Genomic DNA, 19597 nt, shown 5'->3' with positions numbered 1-19597 from the left:
AAATTTACATTTCACAGGAACATGTATACTTAACTGAAGGTCTTGACAGCCACCCAATAACTATTTCAGATCATGCGCCAATAACAGCTAAAATAAAAACTCAGGGTAATGAAATAAAAATGAGACACTGGCGCTTTCCCACCTATCTGTTGAAAAGAGAGGAATTTAAGGAATGGATGGAGATTATTCATGAGCTGTTAGAGAAAATAGAAACAACTTCTGAAAATATAGCTAGGGAGTGGGATAAAATTAAGGTGGAGTTTAAAAATAGGGTGGAAATAAAAGAAAGGGTGCTATAGTTAAGAAGTAACGAGAATTATTTAGAGGGACTGACAAATGTTAAAGTATTACAAAATAGGAGGAATCTCACAGAACAAGAACAGGATCAAGTGCAGAATGCTGGGCAGAAAATAAGGGATTACCTTAATAATATACATGAGCATAGAAAGATTGACGTTAAGCAGCTGTTATTTTAATAATAACCCTAGAGTACAACAATCTTTTAGCACAACAACTCAGGCAAAAGAAAGTAGAAAGGGCTGTCACCAAACGTATGGAGCCTATAATAAAGAAGGTAGCAAGAGATTCTATAGCAGTATTACGAGAGCCTCTATAAAGCAGAGAACTATGAAAATCAAGAAAAAATGCAAATGGGAATGTTTATAAAATAATTAAATATGTCAAGGTTAGCGGTAGATGAGGCTCGATTACTAACAGGATAGGAGGAGATGAGATAAAAATTGTGATGTATAATCAATCTACAGGAAAGTCCCCAGAAATAGATGATATTCCTGTGGAAGTCTGGAAGCGAGGAGGGAAAAAATGATAAAGATCTGGAAGGTTTTGTTTAACAGTATCTTAAGAAGATGAGAAAAGTACTATCATCTTGGAAGAAAGCAGTGGCAGCTATAATACCTAAAGAGGGTAAAGATCCATCAGATCCAGCTTCATACAGGCCCATTTCAATATTAAACCATGATCAGGAAGTGTACATGTCTACAATTGCTAAAAGAATTGTAAAAGTAATGCTAAAACTGATAGGTATAGATCAATGTGGTTTTGTGGAAGAGAAGCAAACATTTGACAACATTAACAGAACACTGATGATCCAGAGGGGAGCAGAATGTAAGAAAATACCACTGTTGTTGGTAGGTCTTGATGCAGAGAAAGCATTTGACAGAGTAAGCTGGGACTTTATGAGCAGGGCAATGGAAGTATTTGCATTTCCTGAAAGAAATTATAAGGTTGATTAAGAGAATATATGAGGGATCGGAGACGAAAATTAAAATGGGTGGGGTCTTCTCTGATAATTTCTGCTTGAGCAGAGGAACCAGGAAGGGGTTTCCACTTTCCCTTTTATAATTTGTATTATATTTAGAACCACTGGCAAGCAAAATAAGGGGACTCAGAAATTGAAAGATACAATTGGTATGGTAGTCACGAAAAGCTGGCTGTGTTAGCAGATGATATTATTTTGTACCGGACAAAAAACAGAAAGACATTACAGTGTTGTGGAACATTTTGAGACAGTTTCAGATCTTTTCAGGATACAATATTAATGAAGCTAAAACAAAGGCAATAGTGGTAAATTATATACCCTACATGCAAACTGGTTCAAAAATACCCATATTTATGGGGACATGATAAAATGAAATATTTAGGAGTATGGATTAAAACGTATTCTAGTGTGGCAGCTAAGGATATGTGGGAAGAGACTAAACAAAAGAAAATACAAAAACTGAGAAAATGGAAGTTTTTTTATATGGATACAAATAGTAAGATACAAGCAGTTAAAATGTTTTTAGTCCCTTTAGACTTGTGCAAAGTTCAGGCATATTTTTATCAACCAGAGAAGTAGTTCTGGGTAGCAACTAATAAAGAGCTGAAGGACTTTATCTGGAAGGGGAAGACTGCAAGAGTCAAGCTGGATACGGTAATTCTTCCAGTAGAACAGTGCGGATTGGGATTACCCAATTTGAAGGGGTATTTCAGAGCTACACAGTTAAAACTCCTGTACATAGCACAAGCAGAAAACTATAACTCAAAGTGGAAAGGGATGATGAAACACGGGGGAAGCTAAAGAAACATGGACAGACTGGGATTTTGGATGGAGACCGTTAAGGAGAATATCAATAATCATGCAGAATATTATATCCATAAAGTATTCTAAGAACTAAACCAACATGAGAATGGGGAAAGAAAATTCTGCCAATAGGGATGACTGAAATTAGGGATAGAGATAAGAGGAAAGAGGTGGCTGGAATTTATTGGAGAAAACTGGCAAAGGAACCAAGGTATTGGGAGCAAATAACTAGAGAGGGAAAGATTATATAATGGGAAGACGCGAATAATTTATTTGGACTGCAGGTTAGAGATTACCTTCCCTATCAGGGATTGATATCAGATCACAGGCAAAGAGAAAAAAAAGGGAGTGGGGGGGGGGTCCTAAATGAAAGACCAGCACTGGTAGAGTTTTTAATAGAATCTAGAACAGAAGCTGCTATTAAAAAAGGAATAATTACTACAGCACATAAAATACTGCATAATAACTATAAGAAGCAATAAGAGAAGGTTAGAAGGGATTGGGAAGAGAGATTGGATAAACAATTTCCAAAGAAGCAATGGGATGATATATGTATGGTTTCCAAATATGAAACAAAATCTAGAAGATTTAGGATTTTTGCGTGGAAATGTTTACATAGATATTTTTATACCCCAAGTAGACTCCAAAGAATTTTTCCTCAGGCAGACAGTAAATGCTGGAGGTTTGAGGGGGAAGATACAGGTAACTGGGACCATGGTTTCTGGGAGTAAGGTGAGTTGGCAGACTTTATGGATTCCCTGCGGGATGCACTCGGAGATGCTTTGTGGGCCATACCTCCCAACCATACCAAATTACTAGTTTTTTTACCAAGTTTTGGGATCCAAATAACGGGGTGCCACGATTCCCAAGTGGCACCCCTTCACTTCTGACTTTTTCCTAGCTTTTTTTCATTTTTTAATTTTTTTTCCTGGTTTTGAGCTGATGTCATCAAAGTGCATGATGAAGTCAGCTCCGTCAAGGCTAACAGCCTGTTGAAATTGAGCTCAAGGGTTCAGACACTCAGTGCACACATTTCCGGACTTTCAATGGTTTCATTTCTGCTGGATCTGCGAGCGGGAAACAGTATTATTCCAAATATGGATCTATCTGCAGTTCAGGGTGAAATATTTTATCTGCAATGATGAGGGTGAACTGGGAAGTCCAGGGTTTGTACCAAACACTTATCTGCGACGAACAGGAACCGAACGAGTAGGAAACATGTTTTTTATTCTGCTGCAGTGTTGTGTTGTTCAAATGGATCTATTTGCCATTCTACATGTTTTTTTATTTAATTTGCCGCAAACGGGGTGAACAAACTGTGTGTGTGTGTGTGTGACTAGCAAACATTCAGGACTACACATGATTTCAGAATGAACTTTTACTAAAGCATATTTTCCACATTACCTGTCTTATTGTCAGTACTCATGTGTTTGCCTCTACATCTACTTAATTTTCTCAGACTTATTTTCAGTTGAACAAATATACAGTTAGTTCAATGGACATAATAATATGAGATGCTGCTATACTGCTACAAAACTGGCAAACTGATGGCACTGTAAATGTGAACACCACTTTGTGTCTAATAAGATGGATTTACTTAATATACAGGATTCAGAAATGAAAATGTAATGGTTGAACTTCCAGCTTAAAAAATTAAAGGGGTAATTAAGAATAATCAGTAGGACTGAAAGTTCATGCTGGGTACCAGCAACTTCTTTCTACAGTGCTGGTATAAGACCTCCAGATAAGCTGTTTAAAAATGGGAAACAGATGCTGCTGAAAGTGAGCTGCAGTTTGACAGTAATCATGTTCTTCCCCCATCTCTTTAAAATCTAATTGAAAGAGAAATACGCTGTTTATTTTTCTAGCTGATCTTCCATTTGATCTAACTCAGTTACTGGCAAGTATTAGCAATTTAGAGTCAAGGCTAGACATCAGTGTCTAACTCTTTGGGAGACATGGGTCAGTCATAACATTGCAATTCAGTGGAAAGCACTCCACAAATGCAGAGGGTTATTTCAGAAGCAATTAAACCGATTGCTTTGTTGCTATACACTAGATGTGCAACACAGTACTTCTTTAATGAATCAGATCTGACAGGCTGAGAATTTGGCAGCCCTATGCCCCCAGACTTTCATTTCATTCTTTTTTCTCCTTGATATTTTCTGCATAAATGTAAAGAAAGTCAACACTCTGGCTTCTGATTTGTTCTTTTATTGCAGAACTTAGAAGACTGCTTTGGTTTTCTCCTGATGCTCTTCAGCTACTCTGTGGAGAAAATATTCCCCAGCAATGAAAATATTACAACATTAAATCATTTTTTCAAAGTATTTCATATACTGATAATGACTGCATATATACTATGGTTACTTCTTTACATATTTGAGTTCTGTTACTCATTTTTTCAGACACTGCTTTAGCTTATTACAGAAGGCTATTGTCAATTCAAAAAGCAGATGATATGAAGGCAGGTAATATATGTGGTGATATTTTTACTTGTGCATCTGTATGCATTTAGCCGATATATTAGAGACTTGACAATTCACTTATCTTCAACAAGTGCACCAAGATGTTAATTAATATAACTGAAACTTTGCACAAGCTGAGCTAACAGCATTTTCTCCTGAGAAGTTTTCTTGTGATAACTCACAGTAAGTTTAACTCCAGTTAACCTTTAAATATACAAATGCAAAATCACACATAGGTTCATAGATATTCCAAAGCCTCTGGGTCTTGTGACCATTTCTGCCTTACCAGTACCCTCCCTCTGGGAGAGAAATATTGCAAAAGTAAAAAGAATAAAGATAAGTTAAATGTGGGTGACACAGTGAAGCAGCTGTTAGCATTGCTTCTTCAAAGTGCTTAGTCATTCACTTCAGTTCCTGGCAAGGGTGAATGGGGTCTGCATGTCCTCCCAATTTTCACTGGATCCCTTCATTTCCTCCCATGTCACAAAGACAAGCCATAGAAGAATTTAATACTTTGTCATGTGCTCAAAGGTGTATGTATGCATGATTGTGTGCATGTGTGCGTTGTGTGTGCGTGTGTGTGTGTTTATAAGATCAGTATTGCTTTTCAGGATTGTGGCAAATCACTGAAGGATTGAATTCACTAAATAATGGCAAGGCATTTGAATTTCAGACTTCATATTCTTCAGAAAATAAAGGTTAACACAAACCTTTTACCCTAGCAATTTTCTAAGTTTATAAGATCAGTATTTGAAATTGTCCCTATTTTGGGGCTATATTCCCCCATTACTGGCTTTGTCCAGGTTTTTTGTGCTAAGAGGTTCAGAGCTATGGTGAGAAGTGAGAAAGTACAGTTTTGTACCTACCATAAATGTAGATGTTCGAGGATCTACATTGCTGCAGTCATGACCTGTGGGTAGTCCGCTGTCCTCGGTCGGCCCGAATACCAAAGGGCTAGGCTGGCGTCGGTCATTGTCGCTTAGAGCTGACGTCAGAACGCATTAGTACTTAAGCGCATGACCGACGCCATATCCTCAGTCTTTCTTGCCCCAGATGTCAGAAGGCCTAAAAGGAAAGGCCAAAGCCAAAAATAGGAAATGCCCAACAACCCTCAGTGTGTAAGTAAAGAATATCTCCAAACGAAACCCAGCAACCCCAACCTATAGAGGGGAAGGAGGGAGGGAAAATTGGACTGCAGCAATGTAGATCCTCGAACATCTACATTTATGGTAGGTACAAAACTGTACTATGTTCTTCGTCTCACATTGCTGCAGTCATGACCTGTGGGTAGAATCCCAAAGCAAAGGAAAAGGGAGGCTGGCAAATTACAAAGAATTAGGGGCTGATAACATGCCCTGTAAAACTGCAGTGGCAAACCCAGCCCTGGACTTGGAATAGAGAGGGAGATGGTAATGCTTAGTGAAAGTGTGTACAGAACTCCAAGTAGCTGCTTCCAAAATATCCTTAGTAGCTACACCCCTCAAAAAGCAGTAGAAGTGGCAGTAGCCCTAGTAGAATGAGGCCTGATCCCAGCAGGGACATCCTTCCCATGATGAGAATAACAAAAGGCAATACAATGACCAATCCACTTTGAAATAGTCTGCTTAGAAACAGCTTTCCCCTGTGAACTCAAAGCAAAAGAAACAAATAACTGTTGAGTCTGTCTGAACTCCTTAGTTCTGTTCAAGTAGTAACGTAACTGCCTATGGATATCCAAAGAATGCAAGACTTTTTCCCCTTTATTTTGGGGTTCAGCATAAAAAGTAGGCAAATGAATAGACTGATTCAAGGCCACACTAGAAATCACTTTAGGCATAAAAGTAGGGTTAGTTCGCAAAGAAACTCTATCCTTATGGAATATCAAAAAAGGTTCAACTGCCATGAGAGCCTGCAATTCAGATACCCTCCTGGCAGAAGTAATGGCCAACAAAAAAGCAGTCTTCCATGACAAAAACTTCAGTTCAGAGGTAGCTGCAGGTTCAAAAGGAGGTAAAGTAAGTTTCTCCAAAACAAAATTGAGATCCCGGGAAGGAGTAGGAGCTCTACGTGGGGGTCTTATATTCTTTGCCCCTCTAAGAAATTGTTTGAACAAAGGATGGGAAAATAAAGGAGGGTCACAATCATAGTGAGCAGAAATGGCTGCAGCATGAACCTTCACAGAAGAGAATGACAAACCCTTGTCCAGTAATTCAGTAAGGTACTGTAGTGCAAAACTCAAATTAGGCACTGAAACATCAAAACCCTTTGCAGTGCTCCAAAGAAAAAATCTCTTCCATTTATCAGCATAAACTTTTCTAGTGCTAGGCCTAGCTTCCAAAATGACATCTAAAACCTGTTGAGGAAGCTGAAACCCCACCGGCTCCATCACAGAATCGCCAGGCTGTCAGATGGAGGGACTGCACCTGAACATTGAGAAAATGATTGTTTGACTGGGACAACAAATGAGGAATCTGTGGTAGAGGCCAAGGAGGCTCCTGGATTAAACTCCTCAGCAGAGGATACCAATGTTGACGTGGCCAGTCTGGTGCTATTAGAATCATGCAAGGCTTGTCCCGTCTGACTTTCAAGAGTACCTTGGGGAGAAGAGGCAGAGGAGGAAAAGCATAAACGTGAAGGTTGTTCCAACTGAAAGACAGAGCATCCACTTTCCAAGCATCTGGGTGGAACATCTTTGTGCAAAATTTTGGAAGTTGAAAATTCAGTGGGGAAGCGAATAGATCTATGTCTGGAGTTCCCAAGCCACAGTCAATTGTTTGAAAATCTGAGGATCCAGTTTCCACTCGTGGGGATCCACCATTTGTCTGCTCAAAATATCTGCTAGGGAGTTCTGTGCTCCTGGCAGAAACCTTGCTTGAAGATTGATTCGCAAACCCAGAGCAGTCTCCCATAAAATCATTGCTTGTCTGCAAAGAGGGTAGGAATGGGTTCCCCCCTGCTTGTTGATGTACCACATGACTGTTGTGTTGTCTGTTTGTATCAACACCTGTCCTGGCTGAAGGAGTTCCTTGAATGCCATCAAAGTAAATTGAACTGCTAACATCTCCTTCATGTTGATATGCAAATGTAGTAGTTTGGGAGGCCACATGTCTTGTATCCATTTTCCATTGAAGTGTGCTCCCCAAGCCAAGTCCGAGGCATCCGTCGTTAGGATCTGACTCGCCTCTGGTCTGGACACAGAGAGTCCCTTGTTTAGGTGACATTCCTGAGCCCACCAATTCTTTCTGGATGCAAGGTATAATCCGAATGACAGTGTCCAAACTGTGGCAGTGTTGAGCCCACACACTTTTGAGATACCATTGTAGCTTCCTCATATGCAGTTTGGCATTGGGAAGTACTAGAATGCAAGATGCCATGAACCCCAAGGCTTGGAGGACTGTCCTTGCAGTCAGCCTGGACATTACTGATAACTGCTGGAAGTAGAGAGGAAGAGTTCTTTGTTTGTCCGGGGTCAGAAATGCCATCTGAGAGGCTGTATTCAGTCTCACACCCAGAAAGCACATGTCCTGAGAGGGCACTAGACTGGACTTTATTTCGTTCACAGTATACCCTAGGCACCTTAACTGTCATTACATACTGGAGATGCTGTAGTAATTTGTCTTTGTTTTGAGCAAGAATCAGGCAATCGTCCAAATAAGGATAAATTTGTATTCCTCCCTGTCTGAAGAAAGCAATCACAGGAGCCAGAACTTTTGTGAACACCCTGGGTGCAGTAGATAAGCCAAAGGGCAATGCAGAGAATTGATAATGTGAAGTACCAGCCCGAAATCTCAGGAATCTCCTGCAGCTGGGCTTGATCGGGATGTGAAGATAGGCCTCTTTGAGATCCAGGGTTACCATCCAATGATCTTTGCCTATCATAGGCAGAAGTTGTTGTAATGTTAACATCTTGAACTTTGGAACTTCTAGGTAGGTGTTGAGAATGGACAAATCCAGAATTGGCCTCCAAGTGTTTCCTTTCTTTGGCACCAGGAATAGACGGGAATAAAATCCTAGGCTTACTTCTGAAGGAGGGACCACCTGAATTGCCTCCATCTGCAAAATTAAAGAAATCTGCTTCTGAGCCTCCAGCCTTTGCTGAGGAGGCACATCCGGCATGCCTTTGAAAGGAGGAAAAGTGTGAAAATAAAACTTGTAACCTCGATTTATTATATCCAACACCCATTTGTCTTGGGTGATCAAATTCCAGTTTTCTTTGAAAAGTCCCAACTTTCCTCCTAGAGGAGCTGCCAGTAAGGGAGGGTCTGGCAGCGGAAGATACAGGTCATTGGGTCTGCTTACGAAAGGGCTGACCCCTGCCCTCACCAGAAGACTGTGCAGGAGAACTCCAAGTCCTAGGTCTGAAGGAACCCTGAGCGTGAGCCCTGCCTCTACCACGTCTAGACCTGCCCTTAGGCTGATAATCCGAAGAAGGATAAGACCATCCCTAGCAGGCCAATTCCTACTAAACTTAGGGGCTGCACCTGTAAAAATCCTTGACCGTCTGCATAGACTTAGCCTTATCTTCCATCTTTTCAAAACTGATTCCACAGGAGGACCAAAAGAACTTCAGATTGAAGAGGAGCATCCAAAATTGAGCCTTTACATGTTCTGACAAATTTTGATCCTTAAGCCAGGCATGTCTGAATAACTGAACCTGTAGCAGCCACCCTAGAAGAAGCCTGAAGAGCATCAAAACCACACTGCAAAGAATGCTTGCCAACTTGATCTGATGCATGAACCAACTCCTGGAGCTCCTTACACTCTATACCCTCAGATAAAGCATCCACCTTAGATTTCAATTGGCCTAATAAAAGTTCTGATACTTCAGCATATGAAATTGGCAATTCAAAGCCCTCATAGCTAACGTAGAGGAGGTGTACACTTTTTTCCCCCACCTGTCTAACGCCCTAGAATCTTTATCCAAAGGAACTGGATTTTTAGCCACAGAAGCCCTAACACCCTTAGGGCCTTGAATAATGGTTTCGGATCAGCCCTAGGACTCTTATACAAGTACTTATGTGCTTCTGTAACTCTGTAATACCTGTCAGGCTTAACAGGGGCCGGAGGCAGAGAATCAGGATTAAGGGAAGATTCAGAAAAAACATCCTGAACAACATCTAAGACAGGAGGAATAGCCAAGGGCCTATGTTGTGGCAGAAACAAAAATTCCCTAAGCCTTTTCCGAGACTCTTAAAATTTTGACCTTCCCACTTGAAATGCTCCCTCATGGTATGTAAAGATTCAGAAAAGGAAAAATCTTCTGGAGGAGAAGCAGAAGGACAGGAGTCCTCTGCATCGAATCAGAATAGGAAGGAAAATCCTGAATTTCTTCAGCTGAGGAATCAGAGTAGTCCGAGGAATGATCCATTCCCTCTAAATCTGCCTCCACCCTAGGCCTTTTCTCTGGGGGGGGGCATAGAACCCCTTATCAAAGTAATCAAGTCCTCCGCCATTTTCAACATATGCTTTTAGGAACAGGGGCTGGAGAGCTAGAAGAATGACCAGGTCCAACAAGACCAGGTTTGGCCTTAGCATGGCCTTTAGCCACTGAAGTAGAAGGCCTAATAACCTTTTGTAAGGATGGAACTACTGAAACCTGAGAAGCACCCTCGGCCTGTCCTAACTCCTGAGAGGCCAACTCCTGTAAAAGTAAAGGTTCCCCCTGGGATTCAGCCGAACCCTCGGCAGGATCCATAGATTCAACCGGAGGCTCCGAAGAACCGGCGTCCGCAACGGACGACTCATCCGGTTTAAATCTCAAAGATTTATCCTTACGCTTCTTAGCGGTAGCGGGCGTCGGAGGATCTGACGGCATGTTATAGTTACACCGCTTACCGAAAACAAGCCTGGCACAGTCTAACCTTCACTTAATGGTGCGCTTATTAAATCTAGCACAAAAGCGACACCCGACTACGTCGTGCTCAGGCCCTAAGCAAGGAATACAGAGAGAATGATAATCCCTATGAGGTATCTGTTTCCCACAAGAAATGCAATTATTAACTTTTTCTGACATCCGGATAACTGAGGCAAGAAAAAACAAAAATTTCCCCAACGGGGTACTAAGCCCAACTTGGTCTTCGGTCTGAAACTCGGTAAATGAAAATTTCAGAACGCCGAACGGCACTCGCAAACACTGCTTCTGCTTCGGATAACGCGGCAAGAAAGACTGAGGATATGGCGTCGGTCATGCGCTTAAGTACTAATGCGTTCTGACGTCAGCTCTAAGCGACAATGACCGACACCAGCCTAGCCCTTTGGTATTCGGGCCGACCGAGGACAGCGGACTACCCACAGGTCATGACTGCAGCAATGTGAGACGAAGAACATCTGAATTCACTAAATGATAGCCATTTAAGTTTCAGTCTTCCTATCCTATCTTTCAGGAAATGGCTGATTTGGCATAGTGGTATGTTGGTCTAACTGTAGTGCACAGGGTCCTGGGTTCAAGACTTGGCAGTGAAATGCATCATGGTAACACAACATTTTATTCTAGCAACTTTCCAAAATGTTTGCCCCCACCAAAAAAAAATGAAATTGAAAAGTGTGAGAAGCTGGCTTACACTACTGTCATTCTATTTATATATGGACCTCAACCAATATTAAGCTAGGGACCTTCATACTAGGCAATGTAAACATAGAATGGAATAAAATCATTAACTCTAATCCCACCATATCCATCAAATCTATTAAAATTTACCCAACTAACTCCATTACTAGATCCAACAAAACAAACCCCCAGGTACACACTAGACTGGATCCTAGTCACCCATCCTAATAAAGTCTTAAACTCAGGCATCCTACCTGACTCTATAGGAGACCACCTGCCAGCTTTCATCCACCGAGCAACCCACTCCTCTCCTCACATACACCACTATATTCACACACGTAACCTTACAAACTTCAACATCACAACTTTCTCTAACTCCCTAAAACAAACAAACTGGAACTCTTTAAAAACTCACCCTCTAGACAATGTCGTAGAATTTTTCAACTCAACCTTCTTAACTGCCCTCAACTTCCTAGCTCCACCAAGAACAAAAAGAATAAAAAACAATACCGCCCCATGGCTAACCAAAGACATCAAAAGATTCATGCAACAAAGAGAGAAAAGCTGGAAACTATACCATCAAAACAAGCAGCCAGAAACTCTTCTTAAATATAAACAACTTTGCAACCTTGTTAAAAAAACAAATTATCAGAGACAAAAAATCCTACTATACCAAACTCCAGTCTAACAACTCAAAAAACCCAAACAATTCTGGAATTCCATTAACTCATTTCTCAACCCAGGTAAAAAAACAATCCCTGCCCTGACACCACCATATCTGATCCTGGAATAGCCTCTCTATTCAACTCCTTCTTTACCAACTCCATAGCAGAACTGAACAACACCTTCCCAAACAACAACCCTTCCCCTCAACTAATTCAATCTTCCCCAGCCCCTACACCACCCACTACCCCCAATCCTCCTCCGATATTTGAACTTAAAGCCATCTCACCCTCCTACATAAAAAAAAATTACTCTCTAAACTAAAACCATGCTCCAATTCCCCTGACAATATCCCATCTCTCTTCCTAAAAATTGCCACAGATGGAATCGCTCTCCCCATTAGCATCCTGATGAACAGATCCATACAGGAATCTTATGTGCCCAAACTGTGGCGTGCAGCCTTTATTCTACCTCTCCATAAAGGAGGCAAAACAATAGCATCTCTAACTACTGCCCCACAGCTATCTTCTCCCCAATCTCAAAACTTCTGGAAAAATGCATCCACCTTCAGCTTATGCCTTCCCTAACCAAACATCAACTAATCAATCCAACCCAACACAGTTTCCGACCTGGCAATAGTACTATCACTGCCCTTCTCTCCTTCTTAGATACAATAAATCTTGCCCGCGATTCTGGAAAAATAGTATCAACAGTTCTACTAGATCTCTCCAAGACATAAGATACCGTCTCCGAAACCCATCTCCTGAAACATCTTTCTAACCTTAATCTCTCTCAGAATACCTTATCCTGATTCTCAAGTTACCTCTCTGACAGATCTCAAGCTGAGAAATGGGGAAAATGCACCTCAACATTCCTTCCTACCTCCACTTGGGTACCCCAGGGATCCATACTTGGTCCAATGCTGTTTAACATCTTTATCAATGATTTCCACACAGTCATACCCAACACCAAAATCGTACAATATGCAGACGACTCAACTTTAGTCTGATCAGCCTCTAACCTCCCTGAGCTCTAAACAATGACTTAAACTGTCTTCTCTACCACTGAGAACTGGATGCTTCAAAACCACCTCTTTCTAAATGCCAACAAATCCAAAATACTACTATTCTCTCCTTCGAAAGCCTTCCCTCTTGATAAAAACTCATTCCAAATTATTAGCCATAACAACTCTACTATAGAGGTTGTTCCCTTCGCTAAACTACTTGGGGTAGCTACTGACGAACACCTAAAATTTGATACTCACATCCAGCAAAACATTAAGAAAACACATATAAAACTTGGCATGCTATACAGAAACATCCACTTTCTCTCTCCTTCCACAAGACAAACTCTCGCCATTACCTATCGACTCCTCTCACTAATGTATGGCGCTCCTCTACTAACAAACATATATTCCATTCTCTCCTTCAAACTGGAAGTCTGTTATAATAAAATTTCTAAATTTGCCACCAAAGCCAAATACTCCACCCATCATTGCACTGCCCTTCATTCGTTAAACTGGCTTGAACTAACTATCTAGACTATCTCCAAATTACTACAGCCCACAGATTAATATTTCAACCTACTAAATGCCCTGCACTAACCAACATCCTACAACCATACACCCCCCACACATAGAACTCTAAGATCCACTCACCAAAACCTAATCATTGTCCGCAAACCCAACCATCCTGCTGGTCAGCTTCTATTATCCTTTTCCTTAGCCAAAAAATGGAATTCTCTTCCTTCCTCATTAAGGATTTGTGAAAACTTTGATAACTTTAAAACTCAGCTACACTCCTACCTTTCCTCTAATTGGAAATGCAACTGCACTCTCCTCACCTAGCCTAGTAATCACCCTACTCTATCCTGAATTATTAAACTCCTGACTAACTCTGAATGCAAGCTAATCTAACATAAATGTACATATTGTAAATGGCCCACTCCACCTTTCCACTCTACTTCAACTAAGTCATTACTCTCTCTTTCAATGAAGTCACTACTGCCATTTTAAATATTTAAATGCTATGTAACCAAATAATTACTCCCGTTCTCTAACATGAAATGTAATTGAAAATATGTTTACTTTACTATGATTGCATCTGTAACTTAACTATGTAATGTGGAGCTTTTCTCCCCGGGCCTCCATTGAAATCCGGCTCCCTGAGCCAAGTGAACCTCCCTGGTCATCAAACTGGAAATAAATAAATGTTAAATATATATATATATATATATATATATATATATATATATATATATATATGGGTCTACCTGACTTGGTCGACAGTTCATACGGGCGACAGTCATTTGGTCGACAGTTCATTTGGTCGACAAGCAGATTTGCCCCTTTCCCCAATGTTGTGCAACCCTGGAGTTGATATATATAGTTAGGGGGGTGGGGGGCACAGCCCCCCACATTGGGGGGTGTGGGGGGCAAAGCCCCCCACCTTAAATGCTTGTCGATCAAATGAACTGTCGACCAAATAAACTTTCGACCATATGAACTGTCGACCAAGTCAGGTAGATCCATATATATATATATATATATATATATATATATATATATATATATATATATATATATATATGCTCTATATTAAATCATCGAACGCTTAGAAAAGCAAACAATGATTTATCGACCCCATGTAAGCAAAAGCTTACAAACATGAATGTTTAGAACAGCGATTTTAATCCAAGGCCCTCCCCACACACCCCAACTCCAAGATCACACTACAGTGATGAAAACAACAAAGTAATGGACGCAGCCAAGCGATTTCTTTCCCACTTCGTCATTCTGCCTTTTCAAGTTCGACACTTTAATTTAAGTACTGGAAATGTATGCAAGTTTTTTGCTATATATGTTGCACTTTTAAGTTTTATATCATTTAACCACACTACCTATTCTCCAAGAGAACTTTACTTCATTGGCATTGTTGTACAGCGTTTCATTTTGAATTTTGTTTTTACATTCTAAAAGAATGAATATTATTCAAAGAAGCATACACTCACATTGTATACAAAATTACCCTGTACTAAGTAAAGTACAAATCAAAGATGCTTAGACAAGCAACTTAAGGAAGAATCAATACATATACATGTATCTCATGCTTCTGCCCTTTCGTTGCTGTTGCACCTGCTGTAAATATTGTATACAGTGTGTTGCAGTTTTCTACACTATGCAGTTAGGATAATTCTACACATTTTCCTGTTAAAATTTGAACATAAATAGTAAACTTCTATGTGACTCAGAAGAAATATGACTTGACTGCATGTTGAAACAAATATTACTTTGTATTTGACAATTCTCATGATTATTTGTATTGCTATCTACTGTAATATACATTTGGAAAACAATAAAAAATAAATATGGGGGAAAAAAAAAGAAATGTCAGCAGAGCAAAACTTGCTCAAAAAAAAAAAAAAAAAAAAAAAGAGTAGGAGTAAACTACATAGGAAAAATGGGAATTGTGGGAACAATGCATAAAAGGGAGGAATGAAATCTAAAAGGCGGCAGAACTTAAAAGTGCTATGTAATGTTTGAGTGAGAAAGATTGGGTAGATTATAAATTATGTATAATGTTCACAACCGGGAGTGTGTCAGTATGGCTTGTGGTGTAAAATGCTTGCAACTAAGATTGTGTTGGCGTGGTTTGTTTTCATCTATATAAATGTATGATTGTCTATGTAGTAAGTGATGGTTTAATAAAGATGTGTCTTGTTTAAAAAAGGCAGGAATTGAATAATTTATGTAATATTGCTTAGGTTACAAGATATATAGCAATATATGTGAAGTATAATATGCGTTATGTTAACATAGTTTGATTACTTTTATATGAAATTAAATTTGTCTATGTCACAAGTGAAAATTCAATAAAGGTGTTTGGAAAAAACAAAAGAGCATTACAGTTGACCTGAACAAGAAATTACAGTTAAAAACTTGACACAAACCTTTCTGAAGATGTTTAAGCACATATGTTTTTTTCTGTGATACATATCATAAAATACAACATTACGTACCAGAACACAGGACTGTCGCCGTCCTCTTTAACTCGATAGTACTCACTACCCTCAGGCACAGCTTTAGCTAGGCCAAAATCACCAATCTTTACCAAATTTTCATTTTCAACCAGCACATTGCGAGCTGCCAGATCTCTGTGGATATAGCGTTGGGAGTGTAAATAAGTCATTCCCTACAGAGAAAAACAGAAAAGATTCTATAAGGTCCATAAAATAAAATATTCTGTGGCTTTATGAATATCAGTGAGTGCCTGAATTCATTTTTCAAAAGTAGTAGTTTTCTGTGTGTCAAGGGTCTTTGTTTTTCTTTTGTTTAGAAAGCCTTTCCGAGAATCTGCAATGCATTCATATTCAGTTCTATGACTACTTATACTAAATAAAATACTACCTCTTAAACAAATATCTGATTTCCAAAAGTGGCATTACTCAAACAATGGTTCAAAACTGGGTTACAGTTAAGTTTAGTAGTGCATCTCAACATATCTCATTCAATTAGAAAGACTGGTGTTTATAAATTAAGCTGGGTTACCAGTGGTCAGATAGGAATAATGAAAGACCTTTAAATGCAGCTTCCATATCCTGAAGGACACACACAAATGCATGGTTGCTAATGGGAAGAAAAAAAAATGAAGGTTTTAATGCAGGGATCAAGCAAAGGTTTAAAGATATTTCACATTCAAAAGTATGAAGGCTTCCAGAGACAGCAAAAGAGGAACACACTATACAAATGCATGGTTGCTAATGGGAAGAAAAAAATGAAGGTTTTAATGCAGGGATCAAGCAAAGGTTTAAAGATATTTCACAGTCAAAAGTATGAAGGCTTCCAGAGAGAGCAAATGAGGAACACACTATGGAATGAAAGATACTATGGACATCCCCCTGGTCATTTTCCTGGCAATATGATAAACAATGTTATGCAAACAAAAAGCATGTTTGCATTTACTGTGCAAACAGCATGTCTTTCATCATAAGTTGAAATTTTTTGGAGCATAATGACTCTTTAAACAGCCTTCATTATCCATAATATGATAAATGTAAATCATATTAAAAACACCAATCACCACAATCAACAATAATAAATCGTGTCTTTTAGGCTACTAACCTATACGATATACGTATACTGCAACAACTCGTTAGCTTCAAATAAAAGGTCTCAAGTAGTCCACTATATCCATATCTATACACAGATATATTGTTAGCAACCTGGTTGGTCCATTAAAAACTTTTAAACATTGTTTTATTCACCCAACAGGACCATTACTCTGTATAGTGCGAAAGGATGTGTCTGAAAACATTTTACTGAAGTAGTAATAGAATGCCTCCAGGAAAAGTCAATGACACAGGAGAAAAGAGAATTAGGACTAGGCCAAACATACAAGCTGCCAAAGTGCCTTCTCCACAAGCCACAAAAATGTTCTTGAATGATTGTACAACACAGGTTTATTGTAAAATATTACACTTGGAATTAAAATACATAAGTGCTTTTGTCCTGCTGTTAAATTAAACCGAACTTCAAAAGATAAATAATTTAAAACATTTCTACTTTAAATATAAAGATTATCCAATCAAATTGTTCACTACTACACACACTCCCAGACCAATAATCAATTAAAACATCCCCAATCAAACACACCTCCAGAATTACACATTACATTTAGTAAGCTGGATTAATAAAATGACACTACAAATCTACAATCACTAAAATGAATATATTCCTATTATAAAGAGAACAAAGAGTATTTAATCTTTTTAGCCCTTTCAATTTTAAAAGATATTTAATTGATTCAGCTTCGTTCAAGCCTGGCCAAAATCAGGCATTTTTCAAACGAAGCTGCCATGCAAGTTCAGCTTTTTCTAAAAGTAAAGGCCAACCCCTCCCCTCTCTGAGGTTTGCAGATTTACAATACTATAAATTTAAAGTCATGGCCAACATTATTCATAATGTGTTTCACCAAAGCCTTAGTAATTTTTTTAGGCGAATATCACCCAAATGCTATTTTTCAACTTTCTTTCAGTTTTGCCCACATAAAAACATGAGCATGAAGAGCAAACTGCACAATATACAACTCTAACAGAATTACAACTTGGTCTACCGTAAATCTTAATGTCAAGGGTTCCACAGCTATCACTGCCTGTAACTCAGACACTCTTCTTGCTGAAGTTATGGCTAAAAGCAAGGCTGTTTTCCAAGAGAGGAATTTTAACTCTGCTAAGGCAGCAGGTTCAAAAGGGGGAAGCGTGAGTTTTTCCAGTACAAAGTTAAGGTCCCAGGCAGGGGTGGGTGCTCTCCTAGGGGGCCTTAGGTTGTTAGCCCCTCTCAGGGATTGTTCGATGAGAGGGTGAGAAAATAGAGGTGGCATAGTATCATAATGAGCTGAGATGGCAGAGGCATGAATCTTAATGGAGGAGAAGGATAGGCCTCTGTGGAGTAGCTCTGCTAGGTAATCCAGAATTAGAGGTAAGGAGGGCACTGCTGTGTCCTTCCCTTGAGACTGATTACACGATCAATATCTTTTCTAATTTTCAGCATAGGATATCTTAGTACTAGGCCTTCTAGCTTCAGAATGACATCCAACACCTGTTTGCTGAGGGTTGCTGGTAGAGTATTCAAGGGATAAGCCAGCCAGCAAGGTTTAGGATTTGCAATTGTGGATGCAAAATCTGTCCCTCCTGTTGAGACAACAGCAGGGTAGGAGTCTGGTGAAGGTGTCAGGAGGGCACTGTTGTCAGGCTGCATAGGAGTGGGTACCAGTGCTGGCGTGGCCAGTCTGGGGCAGTAAGAACTGCCCTTGGCCTGTCCTGTTTTACCTTGAGTAACACTCTTGAGAGAAGGGGCAGACGGGGGAAGGCATAAACTGAGAGGTTTTCCCATTGAAAGAATAGGGCATCCACCTTCCAGGCCCTGCTGTGAAGAGTCCTGGTGCAGTATTTTCTCAACTGGTGGTTCTCGGGGGAAGCAAAGAGGTCCACCTCCGGTGTCCCCCACCTTTGGATCAAAAGGTTGAAGGTGTTGGGCTCCAATTTCCACTTGTGTGGGTCCAGGAGATTTCTGCTTAAGTCGTCTGCCAGTGAATTTTGTTTGCCTGGCAGGAATTGAGCTTGTAAGTGCACTTGGTTGCTCAAGACTGTGTTCTACAGGGCCATGGCTAACTTGCAGAGTGGGTAATAATTGGTCCCTCCCTGCTTGTTTATGTACTACATAACTGTGGTGTTGTCTGTTTTTATAAGCAGTTGTCCTGGAAGTGTTAGGTATTTGAAAGCTCCCAGAGCATTCTGTACAGCTAGCTTCTCTTTTTGATTGGTGTGCAAGTGAATGTGGGCTGGGCTCCAGTGGCCATGAATGCATCTGCCTGTCATGTGAGCCCCCCCCATGCATAGTCTGATGCATTTGTTGTCAGGGTTTGGGAGGTGAGGGGTTGAGTGAAAATCAGTCCCTTGTTGTGGCTGCATGCTTCTGCCCACTAGAGGAACTCTGTCCTCAGACAAGATATGATAGGAATGACTGTTTCCAGGTCCTGAAAATGTTGACGCCAAAGACTTTTTAAGTACCACTGAAGTTTCCTCATATGCAGTCTTGCATATGGAATTAGCAGAATACATGAGGCCATGAACCCTAGGGCTTGCAGTATTTTTCTTGCAGAAAGCTGGGTTCTGGTGGCCATTTGTTTGAAGTAGTTTGTCAGATAGACCTGTTTTTCTGAAGTGAGAAATGCCATCTGGGAAGTTGTGCCCAAGCTTGCTCGTGGAATACAATCTTTTGACTGGATACCAGTTGTGATTTCTTTTCATTGATGGTGTACCCCAATGAAGTGAGAAGGCTTTTTACAAATGCCAGGTGTT

General features: G+C 40.0%; 1 protein-coding gene across 2 annotated transcripts in view; it reads right to left on the bottom strand.

The window, feature by feature from the left end:
- The window catches only part of TYK2 (tyrosine kinase 2), a 2798586-nt gene that overhangs the window by 124529 nt on the left and 2654460 nt on the right, over positions 1-19597 (bottom strand). For both annotated transcript variants that reach the window (XM_044084572.1, XM_044084573.1), the window contains one exon: positions 15758-15930. In XM_044084572.1, coding sequence (XP_043940507.1) covers positions 15758-15930 — 173 coding nt within the window. The remainder of the gene's footprint in view (positions 1-15757; positions 15931-19597) is intronic.

This window comes from Protopterus annectens, chromosome 9.part0, assembly GCF_019279795.1.
Source record: "Protopterus annectens isolate FY-2018-M chromosome 9.part0, PAN1.0, whole genome shotgun sequence".
NCBI lineage: Eukaryota > Metazoa > Chordata > Ceratodontiformes > Protopteridae > Protopterus > Protopterus annectens.
The sequence above is the reverse complement of the archived record's forward strand: the minus strand, read 5'-3'. Positions and strand labels throughout refer to the sequence as shown.